Below are 20,301 nucleotides of genomic sequence, written 5' to 3'. Positions count from 1 at the left end.
GGAACTTAGGGACCCTCTCTTCTGGCTGTTCCTTTTTTCTCTCTGTGAAATAAGTATCAAGGTCAGGGCAGGAGGTGAGGTTGGGGAGGAAGCTGTGGGGTTGAAGAGATAGAAGGTATGAAAGAGTCATCCTGGGATGTGGGGGAGAGAATGGGCTTGGGGAATGTCGTAGGATTTGGGGGCAGCACAGAGGGCTCACCTGCGCACAGCCAGCTCCTCTGGCCAAACCACGGTGCTCTGTGTCGTTATGCGGAGTTACTGTCGTAAGCCTTCACCAGACACTTGGTCCCTGAGGACAGCAGCTATGCTTCTAATTCCCGCAGTATCTACCCTGCCCGTAGCGGGTGGTATCCTGACCATAGTGGCTGTCTGCAAATGTTTCCTTAATGTTTCTTCATTGACTAGAGTGGAACTCAGCTTTTGAGCCTTGATTACACCACACATCTTGGGTTTTCTTCCACAAGAATGTCTTAGTCCTCCCATTTACTGTTTCCAGTAATCCTTTTGTTATTCAATTCCTTTTTCTCCCCAAGTAGACTGGCGGTGACTTTCCGGGGCGGAATTCAAATTCAATTCTAATTGAATCTAATTGAATTTGAAGGGATGTTCAGACATCTGTTACAAAATACAAGGGAAGTCTTAGAACACCACCTCAGGGAAAAGAAGTTTCAAGGAATGCAGTAAGATCTGTTTGGGAATTTGAATGCACACATATCACTTCAATTTGGTCTTTTGTTATTGCATTTTAAAAACACACACTTTGGGGCCTGATTCCCAGCAGTGAACATTAGAAGCTCAAACATCTTGGGGCACCTAGGTGGCTCAGTTGGTTGAATATCTGACTCTTGGTTTCAGCTCATGTCGTGATCTCAGGGTCCTGAGATCGAGCCCCACCTTGGGCTCCCTGCTCAGCGGGGAGAAGCAGGCACGGAGCACGGAGCCCAACATGGGGCTTGAGATCACGACCTGAGCTGAAGACAGATACTTAACCGACTGAGCCACCCAGGCACCCCAAGTACAGTGGTTCTTAAACAGGGCTGTGTTTTAGAATCCCTTGCTTTTACAAAGTAGAAATTCCTCTGTAGCACCCCAGATTAGTTTTCCAGAATGAAGTCCAGGCTTGTATTTTGAACAAGTTTTCCAGATGATTCTGATATATGTCTCTTGTTAAGAACCACTGCTCTCGTTACTGGAAATCCCATTTAGGGGTTGACAAACCGTTTCCCCCAAATGGTCAGATGATAAATTTTTGGATTTGTAGGTGAAGTTGCAAATACTCAACGTTGCTGTTATACCAGGAAAGCAACCGTAGACAGCATGTACATGAAAGATCTAGGCTGTGTCCCGGTAAAATTTTATTTACTAAAACAGGATGGATTTGGTTCTCAGACCATACTTTACAGATTGTGAGATTATATCAGAATTTCAGGGTTTAGGATTCTGTACCCAGGCAATGTATTTTATCAGGAAATTCCAAAGTGCAGCCAAGATTGAGAACCACATTACTGGAAAACCCATATGCTCAGTTCCAGACAGGATGACTTGAAGCAAAAGAACAGAGCAGTTTTGCAGATCAGAATGTTTTCAGGTTGTTTTCATTATATTTCATGACCTTGGATATCATTGAGGTTTTCTGGGTCCAAGGGATCATTTATATCCACTTAAGATTTATTTCTAGGAAGTCAGTGTATCATGGACACATCTTCAAGGGCTCCCTTTGAAAACGACAGTGTATGCAAAACATACACTCTAGGCACACGTTTATGCCTCCAAGTTCAAACAAACAGTACGGACCAGCCAAACAGTAGCTGCAGAAACTTGACCTAGGAGATCGAGGCGATCTGGGGATGATTATGTAAAGCCGCTCATGGGGCCTGAAGACATGGGTGCCCAGGAGGTTTCTTGACAAATATCATGAAAAGGGTTTGAGTCCCCCTCCAGTCACTTTATAATTAGCTACTTGCCTTTGCCAGAGCTTTGAGGTCAGTGTGGTTGGGGCTGGAGGACATGCTCACCATGGGAACTCAGAGGTGGGGGCCACAGCCGCTAGGACATGCTTTCCTGGCTATGTCCTTCCCCGGGGCCAGGCATGTCATCTGCTTGGCAGGTGGGCCAGTCGCTGTTGTCACAGAGACGGGTCAGATAAGGCTTAAAGACGGACAGGAAAATCCTGGTATCTCTGTTGGAGGCTCTGTGTGGATGCCTATACAATAGAATTCAAGGAGTGGTGTTTACTAAAAAGAATTGAACGTATTCAAGAGTATATTGAGTGTGTTTTTCATTCATTAAACGTTCCCTACGTGCCTCCTCTGTGTTAGGCACACTCCCTGCTCCCTGGAAGCTCCTTCCTGGGGAAGACACAGGCAGGTAAACTGTTAAAACAGCAGGAGCTAACACTATGCCTGGGAGAGAGCACAAAGCTGGGGAAGCCAGCAGGAGGGGTGTCCTTACAGAATGAAGGGAGGGAGGGAGGCAGGCAGGAAGGAGGAGGGTGGGAGCTGTGGGAGAGCTTCCCCAGAGCGGGAGACGGCGCTGAGTCGTGGGGTGTGACGGAGTTAGCCAGGCAGAGGGACAGCTGAGAGAAGGCATGGGGACAGGAGTGGGATGGCAGGTAGGTCACTGGGGCTGTCAGGGGTAGGGGGGAGAAGTTCAGGAAGAGGAGAGGATTAGGGAAAGACGAGAGCTGGCAGCCAGGCTCGGCTGTGTGGGTTGGAGGGTGCAGCTGCACCCCATCTGCAGGGGTGCCATATCCATGGAGGACACCGAAGATTTGTATCTTTATGGTGACCATTGTATGGCAAGTGTCAGAAAAGCATCTTGAGAAGGGACGCTTTTCCTAGGCTTACGATGTCACACATGTCAAAGACGTTGGGTTGTGTCCTGAAGGCATTGTGTTACCTTTGAGGAATTTAAACTGGAAAATGGTATGAGAAGGTTGGTGTTTTAGCAAGATCACTCTTGACACTGGTATGGAGAATGGATTGGAAGGGGCAAGATGGGAAGCAGTCAGCCTGGTTAGGAGGCTCTCAAAATAATCTAGACAAACGAGGATGAGGCCCTGAACAAAGGCTCTAGAACTCTGGAAGCAGGGGAAGATTCCAGAGACTTTCCTGAGCTATAATCACTATGACCTGATGGTGAGGTATGGGGAAGTGAGGGTCAGGGAGCCGTGAGGGGGGCCTCCAGGTTTCTGACTCTGTGGGATGATTTGCTAGGTGAGGAAGAAGAAATGTTGAAAAGTGAATTTCAGAAACAACTTAAAAAAATGCATAGGTACTAGATGCTTTCTTTTCTGTTTATAGGTGGTTGTAAACCAGGATTCTTTGGGCCTTGAAGCCAATGTAAAGTTCAAGTATCTTATTGAATTCCAATGCTTGGTTTTAATGCCCAGACTGTAACTGACAGTCAAATTTTCTCTTTCCTGTGGACTCACACGGTTGTCTCAGGGTTCCTGGAAAGTGAGAATGGAAACCGCAAAACCTGTTGTGATCTGGGCTCAGAAGTCACACCAGAGCACTTTCACTTGCTGCTATGGGTCAAAGCACAAGTCATGAGGCCATTAAGTGATTTCAGTAATTAAAGTGTTGTGAAAGGGGCGCTTGGGTGGCCCCACACTTAACTGTGTGTCTGTTAAGCGTCCAACTCTTGGTTTCAGCTCAGGTCATGATCTCAGGGTCCTGGGATGGAGCCCCATGCTGGGCTCTGCACAGAGCGTGGAGTCTGCTTGAGATTCTCTCCCCACCTCTACCTCTGCCTCCGCTCATGCTCTCTCTCTCTCTCAAAAAAAAAAAAAAGAAAAAAAGTGTTGTGAAAGACTAGCACAGCTAAGATAGAGAAGAGGAGAAGGAAAGAGGGAGCCTGCTCATGCAGATGGGCTGGGGAAGGTGTTCCTAGGAGTTGACTCTGAACTAAGACCTAAGGGACGAGAAAGAACCAGGAGAGGGCATTACAGGCCGAGGGAACAGCCAGAGCAAAGGTACTGAGGCAGGGAAGTGGTGTTTGGAGGGATAGGAAGCAGCCTGGCTGCAGGGAAGACCTTGTGCCTGGAGGGTTAAGCAAGACAACCCAAGCGTAGCCCCCTGAAAGCCACGGCTGGCACATAGTAGGGCTGAATTTATGTTAGTTTCTTTTCTTCTAAAAAATGGTGGAAGGTAGAAATATGTTAATTTGGTAAAATATGTTAATGGTCGTGAGATCGGAATCTATTAAATTGAAGTTTTACTGCATAAGGCTCTGATTTGGAAAAAAAAGCAAAGTATTTCCCCAGGGGTAGATGTTGAAAGATTGTAGCTGCTTTGCAAACGAGTGCCCACCCTAGATGTTTCTTAATGGCATCCCAGACCTTTCCTTCAAGTTTGTTTATTTCCCTTTAACGTGTAGTGTTCTCGGTCAAGGATGTCTAGAAGCCACAGATGACTCCTTATATCTATGTTTCCATGACAGACACCCGAGGGAAGGCAGGAACTGAGAAAGGAGGGAGACCGGAGGCCCCCTTCTGAGAGTCCTTTCTCCTTGCAGGGTGTGACTGTGACTTGGAAGGCGTTCTCCCCCAAATATGTGATGCCTACGGAAGGTGCCTTTGCCGCCCTGGGGTCGAGGGCCCGTGGTGTGATGCCTGCCGCTTGGGTTTCTACTCATTCCCTATTTGCCAAGGTAAGGGGACAGCACACAGCACAGTGATGGTCCGTCCCTCGAGGTCAGTTTCCTCTTGAGGAAATGTGGAGGCACTTGCTGGCACAGCTGTGTGGCCTGAAGGTTAGCCAGTGAGCCCCTGGCTTATATATGCGTGTTATAGGTGACTGTCCCCCTACCTGGGCCATGTCACCTCCCTTCTTTTGTCTTTCCCACCCTACCCCTCCTCCTCCCCGGTGGTAAGCACATGGGCTCTGGAGCTTCCCCGGGTGGGAATCCTGACTCTGGAAGGGACGTGGTAGCTGAACGGTGTTTAGGAGCCTGCCGGGCAGATGAGGAGAGGAGGCGGGATTCCAGGGAGAGAGACCAGCAAGCATGAAACCACTAACTTCTCCCCACTACTTGTTCTGTGTCCTGGTAAGAGTCACCGAAGGAGATGGAGGGTGGGAAGAGGAGGTGTCTGACCCAGTCCCTAGAGCAAAAGAGGAATGTAGTGAGTGTTGGGTGAATGAACGAATGAATGAATGAACTTGTCCAAGTGTTCCTCTGCCTCCCGATCCACTGCCTGCCATTGTTCTTCCCCCAGCAGGCAAAGGGAGGGAAGAGAAGAAGAGAGGATTACCGGTCGGGGCTCAAGGCAGGAACTGAATACCCCTCCAGGTGTTATAAACAGACAGGGACTTGCTCTCGGTCCTTAGGTGCTCAGCTCAGTCGCTAAGGGCTGGAGGGCAGGCTCCAGGCGGGGCTTCCAAGGAGGCTCCCAATAGAAAGGCTGAGCATTAAGCCGGGATTGTGGTAGCACAGCTCCAGGACAGAAGGACTGCAGTCCTGCTGCCTCCACAGCCATCGCTTGGTCCCGGGCAGCTAGATGGGGCTCAGCTGCGGAAATGCTCAGTAAGTGCGGAAGGCAGCCTTCTCTTCACTTCCACCTTTCTAATCTTATTCGAGTACTAATTATTTGCAAAACCAAGTTGGCATCCAGACATCCAGAACCCAGCTCCAGGAGAATCTGGAAAGTGCTGTTTGGAGCTTGCCAGCACCTGAGCACAGTTGGAGGCTACAGTCAGTATTGAGCAATCTCATCTGCCACGTCAGTCGCTAGAAAACCAGGGAGGCAGGTGCAGGCAGGGCCGACCTTCCCCACTCCCAGAGCTGGAGGCTAAAGTGGTGAAGCACCGGGTTCGTACTGGGTGTCCCTTGGGGCAAGTTGCTTAGCCCCTCTGTTTCTCAATTGCCTCGTAATCGTGCAGATTACAGACACACTGACTGTGAAGCTCTTAGTGCCTGGGAAGCACTCACTTGTATGGAAAAGGAAACGGCTTCCTTCTCCTCTTGGTCCCCTGTCGCACTCTGTTCACAGACCTCTATCCTCTGCTCCAGCTGTCTCAGCCTTTGCCACTGGGAGCCACAGAAGCTCACCCTCAACCAGAGAAATTCAGTATTAGTGGTTGGAATGCCCAATACGTTTCCCATGGAAATATCAGTACGGGTGATGCTCATGTTCAAATTGTGTGAATCCTACTAGAGGCAAATTCTGTTCAACTGGCTCCACCATCTTGCAGGGTAACCTCGTCCTTGCTCCTGGTATTATTTCTGTGGAAAGATATCCTAAATCATGAAGTTCCGTGCACAAGTTGGGGATGATTACATTTCTGTTTTAAGCTAGAAACCCCACGTGGGGAACCAGTGGGAGGGAGAGGGAGTGGAGACCCTCCATTTCAGCTGTCCATGAGGGCCAAGCCCAGAGGAGCTCATGGTGGGAGAAGGCAAGACGATGAGCAGTGAAAATGAGGTCTTTTCACCAAAAGCAGGAGAAGGGTTGGGGCAGCCAGGTAGTTTATCTCACTCCCCTCCTGTAACAGGCAAGCATTTTCTAGTTGCTCTTTGTTTTGTCGACACTCCCCCAATTATATTGTAGACGTAAGCTGTTTGGGGGCAAGGCGTGGACAGAATGTCTCATGTTAATTTTCTAATAATCTGCTGACATTCAGGTTAGTTCTGCTTCAGCTGCCATGCTTGTGATTGAAAGTATCCCAAAGGTTTTCTTTTTTCCTCCTCCTTATCAGCCCCAACTACAGCCTCATTCTGCTAGAATGAATTACAAATATTCCAACCTAGTCATTCCCTTGAGCAAGGCTGTCAGATTGTGCCTTTGTGTCTATGGATACAAAGGTGAAGAGTAATACATTAATTTTAAGAATGCTCTTTTTTCCACACTTCTTCACTACTAGAACTAATTCATTTTAAGACAGGTAGAAAATACAAAGGTGTATTCATGACAGAGCAGAGGAAGGTGGGACTTCCAGAATGGCAGAGTAGGGAGCTCAGTGGGACCCTCTCTCCAACAAAACAAAACTTTAGCTGGTAAAGAATTTTTAATAATCATTTAAAATCTCTGGAAATTGTCCTAAGAGCAAATGAAGGAATATTTACTTAAAAAAATCTAAATATCGGTAAGATCAAGTCTGACATTTGAACTCCGTTACCCCCTCCACCCCAACTGTGTGTTGTAGAAGCTCTACCCTGGGCATGGACAGCCAAGAAGATGGGGGTTCACTCTCTTCTAAATTCCTGTTCTGGGGCTACAGTTTCACCCGAGGAGGGGCAGGCTGCTGGCATTTCTCATTGCCCCTTGGCTTGTGTTATAGAAGCTCTATTCCAGGCAGGCTCAGCAGAGAGGACCATGTCTTCTCTTTCTCCACCCAGCCCCACCTGTATGGTGGAGACTCTACACCAAGCCCTGCAGGCTGAAAATACTAGAACCCGATCACCTGCACCCCATTTAGCTCATAGAGTGGAGGTCCCAAGCTAGGAGAGGCAAGCTGAGATGACCAGGAGCTACCACTCCTATGCCCGCTGCCTGCTCATAGAGCAGGGGTGTCATGCCAGGAAAAGTGGGTCCTCATCTTCAAGTCTGGTGGTCCAGGAGCTCTGCACAGCCTGGAGGACAGGGAGGTCATAATGATAAAGAGTTTGGAAGCTCTGTCTGAGGGAATTATTTTAACAGAAGGGGCCGGAGGGTGTTGCAGAAAACATTGTAGATCCTGGTGTGGAGCAATTACGAGGAGGCTGGTAGCTCTGGTATAAGCATGATGGCAGAGCAGTGGGAAGTTTAGTAGAGAGAATCAGAGGAAGTTCAGCCAAGAAGAGCCCTTCTGATGTCACAGATAAGTCCGCAGGTTGGGAAGGTTGTGTGCGCGTGCTAGATCTCACCTCTTCAGGAGGAGTCCAATCAGATGGGGGCGGTGGGAAGACTCAGAAACATCCCCATGCTGCACACAAATCCATTACCTTAGGGTCGTAGCCACGCTGGCAGATGGGATTTAAGCACAACCTCTAATCAAACATTGACCAAACAAGCTGCTCTGACACAGGGTAACTTCTAAGGAACCAGGCTTAAAAAGGATACCTTAGTCATCGCTGGTTATCTAGAACTGTGTGGTGCCCAAGTCTGTACCCTCTCAGGAGTGACCAGAGAGGAAAAATCGAAACTAGTAGTCCCTGGCTGAATGTAAGGGGAAAATGTGAATTCTCCACACTGTGGTAGCAGCCTCCAAGCTATACACATATGCAATGGGAAAGGGTAAAAATCTGACTGGACAAGCAGGTTCAAGCACAACGTTCAACCAATCAGTTGCTTGTATGGAACCAGGGGTGCCGCTGGGGTAACCAGGCCAGCAGAAAAACACAAGGGGGAACGTCTTAGTGGGAACATCAGAGGCTGGACATTGGAGGGGAAGCAGACCTTGCAAAACTAATTCATCCACATCATTAAACAACCAACCAACTAAGCAAACAAAGAATAATTCTGGTGGTAGCCAGCGTTCTATAATATGTCACCTAGAATGTCCAGTTTTCAAAAATAAAAAGAGAGATATGCAAAGAATCAGGGAAGTATGACCCATACACAGGTAAAAAGCAGCCAATAGAAACAGCTTTTGAATGGGCTCAGATGGTAGATTTAGCTGTGACCAAAATACCTGTTATAAATATGTACAGAGGTAATGGAAACCATGCTTAATGAATTAAAGGAAAGTGTAATGATAATGTCTAATGAAATGGAGAATATCAATGGAGAGACAGATACTGTATAAAAGAACCAAATGGAAATTCTGGAGTTGAAAAGTATAATTGAAATGAAGAATTCATCAGAGTGATTTGGTATTAGATTTGAGCCAGCAGAAGAATCAGCAAACTTGATGACAGATCAATAAAGATTATTCAGTCTGAAAAACAGAGAAAAGAAGAATGAAGATAAATGGACAGAGCCTCAGAGAAATAGGAGACACCGAAGTGCACCAACATCCATGTAATGGGAGTACTGGAAAGAGAGGACAGAGGAAGGGCCAGAAAACGTAGTCTAAGAAATAATGGCAGGGCGCCTGGGTGGCTCAGTTGGTTAAGCGACTGCCTTCGGCTCAGGTCATGATCCTGGAGTCCCAGGATCAGGTCCGGCATCGGGCTCCCTGCTCAGCGGGGAGTCTGCTTCTCCCTCTCACCCTCCCCCCCTCATGCTCTCTTTCTCTATCTCATTCTCTCTCAAATAAATAAATAAAATCTTAAAAAAAAAAAAAAAAGAAATAATGGCAGAAAACTCCCCAAATCTAATGAAAAACAATCTACACCCTGAAGAAGTTTAATGAATTCCAAGCAGGATACCTGCAAAGAGAGCCCTACTCAGACTTCATGGTTTAAATGTTGAAAGACAGAAAAAAGTCTTACAAGAGCAAAAGAAAAATGACTCAGTCCAAGCCAGGGAATCCGTTAGAATGCCACCTGATTTCTCATCTGAAACAACACAGGCTAGAAGGCAGTGGGGCCACAGTCTAAGAACTGAAAGTAAAATTTGGTCAACCAAGAATTTTATATCCATCAAAATTATCTTTCAAAATGAAATCCAAATAAAGATATTCCCAGATGAACAAAAAGAGAGAATTTGAGGCTAGCCTACCTGCCTCATAAGAAATAGCAAAGGAGGTTCTTCAAGGCTGAAAGCAGGTGATGCCAGATAGTAGTTGGAGTTCACCTGCAAATATAGAGTGTTGGTAAAGGTAATTAGGTAGGTGTATTGGTCTGCTTGGGCTTCCGTAACAGGATACTACAGACTATGTGGCCCAAACAACAGTCATTCATTTTCTCATGGTTTTGGAGGCTAGAATTCTAAGATCAGGTGCTAGAAAATTGATTTCTGGTGAGTACTGTCTTCCTGACTTGCAGACAGCTGCCTTCTCCTTGTATCCTCACATGTTCTTTCCTCTCTGTGTGGGCAGAAAGAAAGAGAGAGAGAAATCTCTGATATTTCTGCCTTTTTTAACAGAATATCGGTCCTGTAGGATTAGGACCCCACTTTTATGATCTCATTTAACTTTAATTACCCCCTAAACGTCCTATATCCAATTACAGTCACATCAGCGGTTACAGCTTCAACATATGAATTTGGGAGGCACATAATTCAGTCCATAATAGTAAGTATTACAAAATATAGTATAATTGCATATTTTTTATCCTTTCTTGTCTTGATTGATTTTAAAAGAAATTGCACAAGACTGTACACACACACACATACACGTATGTATGTTAGGTGGGCTTATAACATACATAGCATATATATATACATAAACACACACACACATGTGTGTGTGTGTGCGTGTGTGTGTATGCTTATCCCGTACAGAAATGTAATATGTTTAGCAATAATAGTGCAAAGGAGATGGGTGAGAACAAAGCTACGAATTCGAATAAGGCAGTGACATCAAATCTATGGCAAGAAATGAAGAGAACCAGAAAGGATAAATAAGAAAGTTTATTAAGATACTCTATACATATGTATGTTCTCTCTTTTCTTCTATTGGCTTCTTTAGAAGATATAGATTATATAAATAAGTATAACAATGTATTGTTGGGTTTTGACATATTTAGACATAATACGTTAACAGCACAAAAACAGAGAAAGAATGGAGTTATGTAGGAGTAAGGTCTATATGTCACTGGAACTAAGTTAGTGTAAATCTGAAGTAGATGCTTTTAAGATGTATTTTGCAACTCCTAGAGCAACCACTAAGACAATAACAAAAAATTAAAAACGTTAAAGGAAGTAAAATGTGATGCTAGAAAATATTCATTTAATACAAAAGAAGGCAATAAAAGGGGAATAGCAAAACAAAAAGATACGAAACATGTAGAAAACGAAATGCAAAATGGCAGAAGTAAACCCAACTGTATCAATAACAACATTAAATGTGAGTGGATTCTACAGCATACCATATACCAATAATAACCCCAATGGATCAAAAGCCCAAATATAAGAGCTTAGCCTGTAAAGCTCCTAGAAGAAAGCATAGATGTAAATCTTTGTGACTTTAGGTTAGGCAATTATTTTTTAGATTTGACATCAAAAGCACAGGCAACAAAAGAAAAAAACCAGATACTGGACTTTAAAAACCTTTGTGTTTCAAAGGACACTCTCAAGAAAGTGAAAAAACAACCCATTGAATGAAGGAAAGTATGTGCAAATCATGTGTCTGATAAGGCACAGATATATAATATCAAGAATATCTAAAGAGCTCTTATAACACTCTAATTAAAAGACAACCTAATTAAAAAATGGACAGAGTATTTGAATAAATAGTTCTCCAAAGAAGATCTACAGTGGACCAATAAGCACATGAAAAGATGTTCCACATCATCAGTTATTAGGGAAATGCAAATTAAAAGCACAATGAAATACCATTTCCTATCCACTATAAAGGCAAGTTATAACAAAGGTTGGCAAGGATGTGGGGAAATTTGAGCCCTCCTACAGTGCTAGTGGGATACAGCACGACGATACAGCCATTTTGCAAACAGTTTTGCTATTTCTCAAAATGTTAAGCCTAAGGTTACCATATGATCCAGGAAGTCTACTCCTAGGTATATATCCAAAGGCAATGAGAACACACAACCACACAGTAGCTTGTATACCAATGTCTGAAGCAGCATTAGTCAGAGTAGCCAAGAAGGGGAAACGAACTATGTGTTCATGAGCTGATGAATGGATAAAAATGTAGTCTCTCCATATTATGGAATATTATTGGGGAAAAAAAGAAAGAAGTATGGATACATGCCACAACTTGGATGAACCTTGAAAACATGATGCTAAGTGAAAGAAGCTAGTCACAGAAAACCACATATTGCATGATTCCATTATATGAAATGTCAAGAACAGACAAATTCATAGAGACAGGAAGTAGATTAGTGGTTGCTTAGGGCTGGGATCGAGGTGGGTGGGGCGGCGGAGATGGGGCAATGGGGATTGACTGATAATGAGTATGGGGTTTCTTTAGGGGGGGACAAAAATGATTCTAAAATTAGATCATGCTGAGGGTTGCACAACCTTTTGAATACATTAAAAAACATTGAATTGTACATTTTAAATGGATAAATTGTATGGTATATGAATGATATCTCAATAAACCTCTTTTTCAAAAAGATACGGGTGGGGGAATCCAGCACATGAAAGCAGGGTATTGCCTCTCCAGACACACATCAGCCTTATCTTTCTGGAAATTTGCCCCCATCTCTCCTGGTATCTTATTTACAACAGTGATAAAATGATATGCATTAGAATTTTGGAGTTAAAAGAAATTGAAATTACCTATTTTACTAATCTGAGATGCAGGGAAAGCTAGGTAGTTGCAGGGTGATGAGTAACACCACATTTCTTGACCCTCACCCTGGTGTACCTTTAGGAATTATATTCTCTTCCTTCACATCTGCAGCAGCTAGAGGTCCCAAGACCTCAAAAAGCATGAGGACTGTACTTCCCAGATTGCATTTTTCACACTGCAGGTCACCATCAGTGCACGGAGAAATCAATTCAGTGAGTATGGACCAGCATTAAAATGAAATAGAATAGAATTAGAATAGAATAGAAAGAATAGAATAGAATAGAATAGAATAGAATAGAATATGCATTCTAAGCAGTAAAGAATTGTTTTGCAAAGTTCTTGTTGTTCATAGTTATCTCCTATAATAATAAATATCATTGTTTCTACATCTTCATCATCTGTCAATCTCTGTGTATGTGTAGCCTGTTTATTGGGTTACAGTGTAAAATTTCTTTTTAAAAAAATTTTGAATTTTTATTTTTTTAAGTTATGTTATTTTAGTCACCATACAGTACATCATAAAATTTATTTTTTATTGTGGATGTAGCTAAAAAAAATTTGAAAGCTACTGTGTTATGTAATCCTGGAGGATTTTGTCTATGATTCTGAGTAGTTGGTCACTTTTCTTTCATTCTACTCTTTGGTTTTGTGGCTTCAGACTTTCAAATAGTTACTGTCTGAAAATCATGGAGTATTTGGGTGAATTTAGGATCCCTCTTTTACCTGGAAACTGTTGCTCAGTAGATTGCAGCAATCATCTGATAAATCCGTTTCACCTGGGCCAGTTTACATTGCATAATTCCTTCCTAAACCTGTTCAGGGGGCAAGCAACCACTCTGTCTTATCTTTTATACTTTCTCTATAGGACAGGAGTAAGGACCAAAGGGCATGAGGAACTCATCTGAGATGCATCCCCTGTTTCATCTTTAATCCGTAGTCTTCCTTTACTCTTCTGCCTTAAACCCAGGAAGAAGGGAGGATATAAATGTTAATGTCCTGAGATTTGACCTTAAACTGGGTTTTGACTTAATGATTGCTCTCTTACCTAAAAGAGTGCTGAAAAGCCTAGAACTTGCTAGCGTATTCATGTAGGTGTAGGGGGACAATCACCAGCACTGAGTGAAGTCGAAAAGAGCCACGGGTTTAGTTACAGCAGGAGCTGTGCTTTTTCAATACATGAATTATATGACATTCAGTTGCATCTTAATGTGGCTTAATCTGCACAGTTTCCTTAAAGGGATGCCATGATTCTGATTTGCTTATAGGAGCTGTGATTATTTTTAATGCTCTGCCTATTGAAACACGGATTTCTATAATAAACCTCAAACTCTGGTCATTTATTTTTTCTTATTTATTTATTTATTTATTTGAGAGAGAGAGAGAGAGAGAGCATGAGAGGGGGAGAATCAGAGGGAGAAGCAGACTCCCCGCCAAGCAGGGAGCCCGATGCGGGACTCATTCCTGGAACTCCAGGATCAGGACCTGAGCCGAAGGCAGTCGCTTAACCAACTGAGCCACCCAGGCGTCCCTGGTCATTTTTTTTCCACTTAAAAAGAATGACTTTTTAAATATATGCCCTCATTCTTTGAACAGCAGTATAGTATTATTCCATCTAGATGGAATTTGTTCATCTGGGTCATGCATCTGGAGCTAAAATGAGAGAACGAGGCAATAAGACCCCTCAACCCCCATTGCCTCTGTAAAGTGAAAAAGGACACTTCCAAAGATCTGCGCTAAAATCCATGCATTTCACTGCTAGAAGAATCCCATAGGCCCTCTCTTACCTATGCCTCTTTTTTTTTTTTTTTTTTTTTAATAATTGTGCTAAGTTCGGTTGTTTTCTAAGCCACACCCATGGTGAGTTAGAAACGTAAAATTAGAAGGGAGGGGAAAATTGCTAAGACAACACACTGACAGTAAGGGAAGAAACCAAAGCAGACGTGAAACTGAGGCCGTATAGCAGCTTGGGACCATTTGATGAAGAGCAGATAATCCTCCTCAACTCAGGAGGTACCGAAGATGTCACTGTTAGAATAAGGATATGAATACCATAATAATGGCTCTGGATCACGGTGTAGTCATGAAATTATGTCTGAATATGTGTTTCAGGAGGAAGGAAGATACATCATACATTTTGGTAAGAGCACTATTTGGTAAGAGTACTTTTAAAATGAGAACATTTTGGTGATTAAAGTGTCAATTTTGACTCCATAGTTTCATGTGACAGAAAACTTAACCTAAATTGGCTTAAGGCAAAAAGAATTTATTGGCTGTGATTGAGTAGTTCTGGGCATATTTGGTTTCAGGAACAGGTTGATCCTCAAAAGATGTTGGCAGGGTCTGTTTTTCTCCATCTCTCAAGCCTGCTCTCTTGTAGGTTGGCTTCATTTTGAGGTCTCAGGTGGTGGTAAGATGGTAGCTGACACTTCTTAGACATACGTCGCTGTGGACTGAATTGTGTCCCCTTCAAATTCATACGTTGAAGCCCTAACCTCCAAGGTGACTGTATTTGGAGTAAGGAAGTAATTAAGGTTAAATGAGGTCAAAGGTTGGAACACTGATCTGATAGGGTTGGTGTCGTTCTAAGAAGAGACACCAGTGAGTTTTACAGACACTCTGCCATGTGAGGGCACAGCAGGAAGGCAGTTGTCTGAAAGCCAGGAAGAGAGTGCCCAGGAACCGAATCTGCTGGCAGCTGGTACCTTGCTCTTGGACTTCCCAACCTCTGGAACAGTGAGAATGTTCAAGCCTATGGTATTTTATTACAGCAGCCTGACCAGACTGACATTCATCCTTCCAGGTTCAAGTCTAGGGAAAAGAGCGTGCATTCCTCCAGGCCAAGTCTGTTCTGACTGGATCATGTGCCCATTCCTGAACCAAGCCCATGGCCGTGGCATTCCGTGCTCTGACTGGCCAAGCCCGAGTCTCCCCACATCCAGGGAACCACAGTGAAGTCCATAGTCTGAACAGCGCGGGTGGAGGAAGGAGAAGAGCTGTCCCACCCCCACCCCTGTCCTGCCACCGCAAAATCAGGATGCCGTAACCAAAACAGGGTGGCAGAACTGTGTATTGCTAAAATCATCAGCAATCGGAGAAAACCTAGTTCCCCAAAGTGACCAGTCCTATAAGAGATTAGGAAGGCCTATGAGGTTTAACTGTAGCATCTTTCTTTCCTAAGAAGATGACACCTGACATGAAAACTCTTCGATCTGCCACTGTGCATAATGCAACATTCCTTGTTTAAATGATAGAGTCTGGTTTTAAGAAACATAAGAATGTATCTTCTCATTTATATTTTTGGTACAGCTGGTTTGGAGCTCTGTTTCCAAAGGTCAACCAAAGTCATCTGAGCTCACTGGCCAAAAGGCAGACCACGAAAACACAAGACTGAGAAGGTGTGCCGAGGGCTGCAGAGAGGGGCTGGGGGAGAGGAGCAGGTGCTCCCTGGCTCCCTGGGTGACTGTGTGCGGCCAGCCTCTTTTGGGTTCTGGCTGTGGTTCAAAGTCGTGGCTCAAGTGGAGGGAAAGGCTCACATAATGAGGCAGAGGGGCAGGTTCACTGTGTACACTAGTCCCATGCCCTTGTGGGAGAAAGCATTGTTCAGGCTTTGGAACTCCAGCAGGGGGGTGAGAGGGAGCAGATCACCTCAAGTCCTGTCTCAGTGGACCCTGCCAGAGCACATCCAGCTTCAGAGGGGCCTACCACCACTGGTTGCCAAGTTTTGCAGGAAATGCACCATCCACCATATTCCTGGCATGGTGTAAGCGTGCACCTTGAAGCTTGTGGTTCCATTTGGACCGCTAGGTTCTGGAAGAATTCTGTCTGTGATAGTCTCTCTTCTCTTGCTCTTTCCTTTTTCTAACAGCTTTTGTGATCTTTTTACAATTTTCCCTTGGGGTGGCTTTGCGGCTACTGCCTGAGACTCAGACTCACTGAAATCTGAGCTTAGTCTAACAGTGAGGTCCAACACAGTATTTTAATATCTGATATTTTTTTTCTTAAGACAAAACTGATTGCTTGGCCACTGAATTTTAGAATAAAATCAACATGACCCCAAATGCTGCATCAGATGGTCCAGTATATTCTAGCCAAAAAAATGTTCTTATGGCTTTGCTCTATATTATTTCAAAGATTTAAAAAATCTTCTTGAGGAGGAATTTTAAAATCCTTCTAAGTTGTTCTTGCCACCAGCGGTTCTGCATTCATGTTTCCCATTAACTTAATTTGCTCCAGACTTCTCTAAGTACAGTGCCGTATTCTTATTTTAATTTCGACTCATGCAAGTGCCCTGCAGTTTTCTTTTTCATAGGTGAAAGTCAAATCATAGATAGGAGACCCCATTGGAGAATTGTCTATATGTATTTAAAACTTGTGTTTATGTTGATATCTGGTTCACCTCTTTATCTTCAATTACAGCATACAACTGTAATTCTCTCAGTTAACTTGGTCATTTGGGGGGGTTTACTCCCCCCTTTTCCTCCTCCCACCACACCCCCAGCTTTTCCTCTCCCCTCCATTCCTCATTCCTGTTTTCCTCTCCTTCATGCTTCTCCTCCTCTCTCTCCCCGCCTTCCCTGGTACAGTTTGCTGGGCAGCAACTAGTCAGCACTTAGAACAGAGGCTAGGAAGGTGTGGGTTGTGGAAACAAGTGGTTCTCCCATGACTAGGAACCAAAGGGGTGCCAAGTGGAGCTGCCCCCAAATCTCAACCACACTGACCTGACCCAGGGCCAGGAACTGTCCCTATTGGAGTTTGCTGTAGTCCTTGGGTTGTGGTGACAGATCTTTCCTTAGAAAACTATAAATAGGGGCGCCTGGGTGGCTCAGTCGTTAAGCATCTGCCTTAGGCTCAGGTCATGGTCCCAGGGTCCTGGGATCGAGCCCCACATCGGGCTCCCCGCTCCGTGGGAAGCCTGCTTCTCCCTCTCCCACTCCCCCTGCTTCTCCCTCTCCCACTCCCCCTGCTTGTGTTCCCTCTCTCGCTGTGTCTTTCTCTGTCAAATAAATAAATAAAATCTTTAAAAAAAAAAAAAGAAAAGAAAAGAAAAGAAAACTATAAATAGGTTGCCAGTGCAAGATTAACCTCCTTCTTCCTGTCAGCATAGCCCCATGAATCAGACAAACCAAATAAGAGAAGAGGCCAAATGGGCCCAGCTAATGATGGATGCTGCTGCAGGGAAGGTTTATGGCTCAGGATGCTCCCGGGAGACCCCTCCCCACTTTCCCAAGAGGGGAGACAAAACCCTAGGGCTGGGTGTGGGGAGAAGTCTGAAGCCACGTTCAGTGCAATTGGGTCTTGAACTGGCCCTTCACTTTGTAATTCAGTTTTTGTCTAGGAGAACATCGAGGTGGTTGGTTGGAAGAAACCTGAGAATTTTCTGTAGATTGAATCTGCCCGATGCCCAGGTAACAAGAAAGGTGGGTGGTAGCAGGTGCGGTGTTACCAGCTGCCGGCTTTGTGGCTTAGACTGGAGAAGGTGCCAGCCTGCTTTTCCAACAGAAGGAAAAGCTTCAAAGTCCTGGGCAGTGTCTGCATCCTGGAAGCAATAAGGAGCATTGTTTACCTTGTGATTTACATGGTGTCGGGGGAGCCTCGTCTCATCTGATGAGCTTCTTTACTGAGAAGTAAACCCCTCAATGGGGTTACTCATAAAATACCTGTCTTTTGGCAATGCTGCAGGATTCAGTAAGGGAATGCATGCCCGCACGGGGTGGACCTCAGGAAGATTTCAGTAGTTACGTAGTCTTTCAATGAACAAATAGGAACATATACTGGGACCAGGGCTGTATGTGATGCTGGAAGACATTGGGGAGCACAACAGACACACTCCTGTCCCTTTGGAGTTTTACTGTCCTTAGTTTTTATACTGTTTGGGGGTAAAAATGTCTTAAAGGTGAAACAATGAAGAGGAGGCAAGAGGTAAAAATACTCCAGAAACTTCAAAGGACCTGGACCGACACAAAGAGCAGCATGAAAGTGTTTGTAAGACATTGTAGTATTTCCAAGAGGGAGGAGAGGCTACCAGTGTTGACGTTTGGGTTTGGAATTTGGCAGTTGTCCCTGCTAGCTGGATTGAAGTGAGACGTGTGATGCCAGATTGAGGAATTCGTGATTTAAAACAATGTACGTGCCTTTAAGCCTGGGTCTTTGTTTTCACCTCTGGAGGGTAACTGTGTTTCCTGAGGCTCCCTGGACAACATCCGTGGCCCAAGGAGCCAGGGGCCATGTCCCCCACATTATGCTGGTAGGAGCTGCCACGGCTGGGCTGGTTAGGGCACTGGGCCAGTGTTTTTGTGTTCACTTTCCTTTAAGACAGAAATAGCAGAAAGAGCTTATGTTAATCAGGGCTCTCCAGAGAAACAGAACCAATAGGATGTAGGTGTGTGTGTGTGTGTGTGTGTGTATGGGGAGAGATTTATTTTAAGGAATTGGCTTACATGATCGTGGGGGCTGGCGAGTCTAAAATCTGCAGGGCAGGCTGGTGGGCTGGAGACCCAGGGAAGAACTGATGTTGCAGCTCAAATCCGAGGGCAGACTTCCTTCTTCCTTGGGACCCTCTGTCTTTCTCTTAAGGCTTTCAACTGATTAGATGAGGTCTTACCCTCCTTGTGGAAGGTGATCTGCTTGACTCAAGCTTATCAATCATAACTGATTAAGTTATTAATTATATCTTAAAAGAAGAAACAATGTTCACAGCAATATCTAGATTGATGCTGGCCACACATCTGAGCCTCATAGTGTAGCCAAGTTGGCATTATAAAAATTAACCATCACAGAACCCAAGAACGTTTCCTCAATAATGTGCCCCTCGGTGGGGACATGATCTCTGCAGATAGGCCCCGGGGCGGGGCTGGGTAACGAGGGGCTATGAAAGAACTCTGACTCAGAAGGCAGTAGGAGATCGGAGTCCTTGTCCTGCTGTCTGCCAAGAGTTCGCTGAGTGGCATTGGGCACGAGTCTTCATTTCTCTTACAGTTTCTTGGCAGTAGTGGGGGCGGGGGAGGTGCTTCATACTATGTCAATAACTCCCTGGCCCCTCTTCTGGGTTTTGAGCTCTTTGAGGTCAGGGAATGTGTGTTTTTCCTAATTACCTCCACCCCCACATCTAGTCTTGGTGCCACTGAGCGTAGTAGGCCTTTGATCCAAGTCTGCTGGATGGAGGAATAAAAAGTGGGAGGGTGGAGTGGTGGTAAATGCTCTGGGTCTGTCACTGCCTAGCCGTGCCTCTCTGAACCAACCCCATAGCGGGAACTTGCATTTGGGTCTCTCTGGCCCACCGCCGTGCTCTATCCAGGCCCCACACCCCGCTGCCCTGGGTCTGACGGATGTCTTTTCATTCAGCCTGCCAGTGTTCAGTCCTTGGCTCCTACCAGACGCCCTGCAACCCGGTGACGGGACAATGTGAATGCTTTCCAGGGATTACAGGACAGCGGTGTGACAGGTGTCTCTCAGGAGCCTATGATTTCCCTCACTGCCAAGGTAGGGAAGACATCAGAATGCCAGAGGGTGGGTTCCTCTCTGAAATGTGTGCAGCCAGACTCCCAGACAAGCCTAGGGGACCCACCACTGGTCGCCTCTACACGTTTGACCCTCATCTGCCTGGTTCCTCCCCAGTTCGTGTCCGTTGAAAATGCATATATCAGATAATGCGTCCTCAAAGGAAATCAGAGATGATTTATTCCTACAAATTTTTTTAAATTCCCATGTATTATGAATTTATATTCCTTGATTTGCATGTCAATTCCTGTGTATAACAGTGTGGCCAAGGTGACCCCTTTGAGCTGCCCCAAGTGTTCCTTGACCCCTTCCCAAGGCACCCTGGCTTCTCTCTGGTTCCAGGCTCGCAGCATTGATGCTGGCTGTTCCATAATCCCCTGAGGGGTGACTCTAGCAGGTGCCCTTGCACTTGATCTTAGCCAAAAGGCCGAGAAGCGATAGCAGGTCCCCTTGCTAGCAGGCAGAGCACCACCTATGCTGTGTCGCTGCCCCGCCTCCTGGGGGTATTGTCATCACACAGCACAGG

The 20,301-nt window shown here is 45.1% G+C and overlaps 1 protein-coding gene across 5 annotated transcripts in view; it reads left to right on the top strand.

Annotated features, from left to right (window-relative positions):
• The window catches only part of LAMA3 (laminin subunit alpha 3), a 267,772-nt gene that overhangs the window by 99,831 nt on the left and 147,640 nt on the right, over nt 1-20,301 (top strand). For all 5 annotated transcript variants that reach the window (XM_054510344.2, XM_045886917.3, XM_064577799.1 and 2 more), the window contains 2 exons: nt 4,519-4,653; nt 19,620-19,757. In XM_054510344.2, the coding sequence (XP_054366319.1) occupies nt 4,519-4,653; nt 19,620-19,757 (273 nt within the window). The remainder of the gene's footprint in view (nt 1-4,518; nt 4,654-19,619; nt 19,758-20,301) is intronic.

Source organism: Mirounga angustirostris, unplaced genomic scaffold (genome assembly GCF_029215605.1).
Source record: "Mirounga angustirostris isolate CCGP_5_RB_7025 unplaced genomic scaffold, mMirAng1.0.hap1 SCAF_14, whole genome shotgun sequence".
NCBI lineage: Eukaryota > Metazoa > Chordata > Mammalia > Carnivora > Phocidae > Mirounga > Mirounga angustirostris.
Note: the sequence above shows the minus strand (reverse complement) of the source record. Positions and strands in the feature narration are given on the sequence as shown.